The sequence below is a fragment of the Bison bison genome, unplaced genomic scaffold (genome assembly GCF_000754665.1).
Source record: "Bison bison bison isolate TAMUID 2011002044 unplaced genomic scaffold, Bison_UMD1.0 scf7180017864280, whole genome shotgun sequence".
Classification (NCBI taxonomy): Eukaryota; Metazoa; Chordata; class Mammalia; order Artiodactyla; family Bovidae; genus Bison; species Bison bison.
The window spans coordinates 7395186-7399254 of record NW_011494852.1 but is presented as its reverse complement, the minus strand read 5'-3'; the positions used below and the strand labels follow the sequence as shown (position 1 = coordinate 7399254).

Here is a 4069-nt window from a genome sequence, read left to right as displayed (position 1 = left end):
GAAAGTGCTGCACTCAATATGCCAGCAAATTTGGAAAACTCAGCAGTGGCCACAGGACTGGAAAAGGTCAGTTTTCATTCCAATCCCAAAGAAAGGCAATGCCAAAGAATGCTCAAACTACCTCACAATTGCACTCATCTCACACGCTAGTAAAGTAATGCTCAAAATTCTCCGAGCCAGGCTTCAGCAATACGTGACAGTGAACTTCCTGATGTTCAAGCTGGTTTTAGAAAAGGCAGAGGAACCAAAGATCAAATTGCCAACATCTGTGGATCATCGACAAAGCAAGAGAGTTCCAGAAAAACATCTACTTCTGCTTTATTGATTATGCCAAAGCCTTTGACTATGTGGATCACAATAAACTGGAAAATTCTGAAGAGATGGGAATACCAAACCACCTGACCTGCCTCTTGAGAAATCTGTATGCAGGTCAGGAAGCAACAGTTAGAACTGGACATGGAACAACAGACTGGTTCCAAATAGGAAAAGGAGAACATCAAGGCTGTATATCGGTCACCCTGCTTATTTAACTTATATGCAGAGAACATCATGAGAAACACGGGGCTGGGAGAAGCACAAGCTGGAATCAAGATTGCCAGGAGACATATCAGTAACTTCAGATATGCAGATGACACCACCCTTATGGCAGAAAGTGAAGAGGAACTCAAAAGCCTCTTGATGAAAGTGAAAGAGGAGAGTGAAAAAGTTGGCTTAAAGCTCCATATTCAGAAAACTAAGATCATGGCATCTGGTCCCATCACTTCATGGGAAATAGATGGGGAAACAGTGGAAACAGTGTCAGACTTTATTTTTGGGGGCTCCAAAATCACTGCAGATGGTGACTGCAGCCATGAAATTAAAAGATGCTTACCCCTTGGAAGGGAAGTTATGACCAACCTAGATAGCATATTAAAAAGCAGAGATATTACTTTGCCAACAAAGTCTGTCTAGTCAAGACTATGGTTTTTTCAGTGGTCATGTATGGATGTGAGAGTTGGACTGTGAAGAAAGCTGAGTGCCGAAGAATTGATGCTTTTGAACTGTGGTGTTGGAGAGGACTCTTGAGAGTCCCTTGCCTGCAAGGAGATCCAACCAGTCCATCCTAAAGGAGATCAGTCCTGGGTTTTCATTGGAAGGACTGATGCTGAGGCTGAAACTCCAATGCTTTGGCCACCTCACGCGAAGAGTCGACTCATTGGAAAAGACCCTGATGCTAGGAGGGATTGGGGGCAGGAGAAGGGGATGACAGAGGATGAGATGGCTGGATGGCATCACCAACTTGATGCACATGAGTTTGGGTGAACTCCGGGAGTTGGTGGTGGACAACAGGGAGGCCTGGCGTGCTGCAATTCATGGGGTCACAAAGAGTCGGACACAACTGAGCGACTGAGCTGAACGCAGTATATGGGCCAGAGTAGGTACTCCATACAGGAGAACTAGTTATCATTGTTATTTTTGTTTGACTTTGATGTCTTCTAGGACGGTCTGGTCTATGCAGTTGAGTTCTCCCACCGTTCTGGCCGTGACCTCATTAACTTGGCCAAGAAGCGGACCAACATTATTCCTGTCATTGAAGACGCTCGGCACCCACACAAATACCGCATGCTCATCGGTGAGGGGTCTAGGGTTGGCTTGGGAGAGGGCAAGGTGTGAGACAGGCCACCCCAGGTGTCCTGGAGGAGGCCCCCGGAGTCCTGATTCGGATGGAACTGGAGTGGATGAACAGGTTGAGTCTGCAAAAATGTAAATAGGCTGGGGAGCCAGGTGAGGTGGAGGTGGCGGTCCCGCTTCAGGGACCCAAATATCTGGGTCCTTGGGCCAACCTCTTTCCCTCCAATCTCCTGACATTCCCACTTCCCGCTGAGTACTTCCTGCCTGCCTGCCTCCAAAACCCAGTACCTTTTATGCTACCCCTGACTTAGGCATTAAAAACCTCCTTCAGAGGTCCTCATCAGCATCCTCTGGTGACATCATAACCCGGAAAGCACACCTAGAGGGACCCATTGTGAATATTAATAACTTTGTTTTTTTTTTAAAAAAAGTTCAGAAACATAGTATAAAAATTGAGCACCTATAAAGCACCCCCAGAGGTAACTGATCTGAACAATTTGATGTTGGCTTTTCCTGATTTTAAAAAAAAGTCATTGCACCATCTTTTCATTTTTTTAAGTTTTTCTTCCTGTGAGTTTTTTTCCCTGTGCATTCATACCCTACCTCTGTCCTGCAACTTTTCTTCATTTCACAATCCTGCAGACGCGATTGCCTGTAAGTGCTCGCCTTTTCTTGCCTTTTTGATGACGTGTCTGTCTCCCCCCCAGACCCGGGAGCGTCTCGAGGGCAGGGTCCGGGTCTGACTCGTCTCTGTGCCCCCCACGGCCGGCCCGGGGCTGGCCACAGAGTAGGTGGCAATATGGTCTACAAGAGGAATGAATGATTGGTGTAACTGGGCTTTGGACCCACCTTGGGGGCACTGTGGAGGGTGGGGGATCATTGCCGGGGGAGGTGATTCTGGAGGCAGGGAAGACTGCCAGGAACCTGCTGGTGTTGGGGCTCAGGCCCCATGGGAGGAGCTGGGAAGATTACGTGGATCCGGCTTTTAACTGCTACTTTTTTCTCCCTAGCAATGGTGGATGTGATCTTTGCTGACGTGGCCCAGCCAGACCAGACCCGGATTGTAGCCCTGAATGCCCACACCTTCCTGCGTAATGGAGGACACTTTGTGATTTCCATTAAGGTGTGGAGCTTGGAGGAGTCTATGGGGTGGCGGTATCTTCTTGGAATATCCTGATTCAGTGTATTCCCAGCTCCCTATAAGCCACCCAACCAAATAGAACATAATGAAAAATGTCTACAAAACTAAAAACCATAGAATTTAAAGAGGCTAGACTATAGTGGTTGAGTGAGTATCTGAGTTTGGATTCCTGCTTGCTGTGTTTTTGAGCAAGTTACCTAACCTATATACCTGTTTCTTGTAAAATAGCGACATTAGTCCTGTCTCTTTTAGTGTTGATGTAAGGACTACACTTCTCAGTATATGTGGAATGTTTAGAACAGAACCTGGTATAAAAATAAACAACAGATAAATGCTAGGTGCATTTTTAAGAAGTCTTTTGAAATTCAGAGGCTTCTCCAGTACTTCAGCCAGATTCCCCATTCTCTTTTGCTGCGTTTGTTTTTGGTATTCTCAGCTGCATAATTCCTAAAGAAAAGGAATTAGGAGGCGAAAAAATGCGTAAAATTTAAACACTAGGTTTTAGATAAATAGGGTTCTGTTGAAGGATTTTTGTTCCAAATCCAAACCAAATAGAAAACTTGTCTCACAAAGTCTTTTCGTACATTTCCAAAGCCTAGTCTCCAATAAAAACAAATTCTGCGGGTTTAAAGAAGCACAAAAGGTGGGGGGGGGGGTATCCCAAAGCTTGCCCCAGACTTCAAATCCTCTCTTTTGCAGGCTAATTGCATTGACTCCACAGCTTCCGCAGAGGCTGTCTTTGCCTCTGAAGTGAAAAAGATGCAGCAAGAGAACATGAAGCCCCAGGAGCAGCTGACCCTAGAGCCGTACGAAAGAGACCATGCTGTGGTCGTGGGTGTGTACAGGTGAGCACGAAGCCCCATCAGTACTTGTGTTACGAGTGCCCCAAAGTGGTGACGGGCTCTTCTAAGTCCACTTTCTTCTCTCAGGCCACCTCCCAAAGTGAAGAACTGAAGCCCAGCGCCACTGGATCGCCAGAGAGTCTGTAGCTACTGTTACACGTTTGTTTTTGTATTAAAAGACTCATCAGTCGCTCCGTTTGCCGCTGATTGCTTGACGACGTCTATTCACAGGGCGCTTGCAGTGCGCTGGGTCCACCGGCGTGGTGGTGGGGGCGAGCGCTCCCACCCGGTCGCACTGCGCACGCTCCTCTCTTAGCTGCCTCCTGCGCAGCCGTAACTTGGACTTCGGCGCTTGGGCGGGGTCGGTAGCTCACTGCGCATGGATCCCTGTAAGGTCCTCGGAGCGCAGCCGCGGAGCGCTGCCGTGGGTCACGTGAGGGGAAACAGCTTGGGGGGTGGGGGCGGAGTCCGGGGC

General features: G+C 47.8%; 1 protein-coding gene across 1 annotated transcript in view; it reads left to right on the top strand.

The window, feature by feature from the left end:
* Positions 1-3784, top strand: part of FBL (fibrillarin) — a 12479-nt gene extending 8695 nt beyond the window's left edge. The window contains exons 6-9 of the mRNA XM_010849226.1: positions 1480-1612; positions 2622-2734; positions 3452-3597; positions 3682-3784. Of these exons, the coding sequence (XP_010847528.1) occupies positions 1480-1612; positions 2622-2734; positions 3452-3597; positions 3682-3706 (417 nt within the window). The 3' untranslated portion in view covers positions 3707-3784. The remainder of the gene's footprint in view (positions 1-1479; positions 1613-2621; positions 2735-3451; positions 3598-3681) is intronic.
* The last annotated feature ends 285 nt before the right edge of the window (positions 3785-4069 follow it).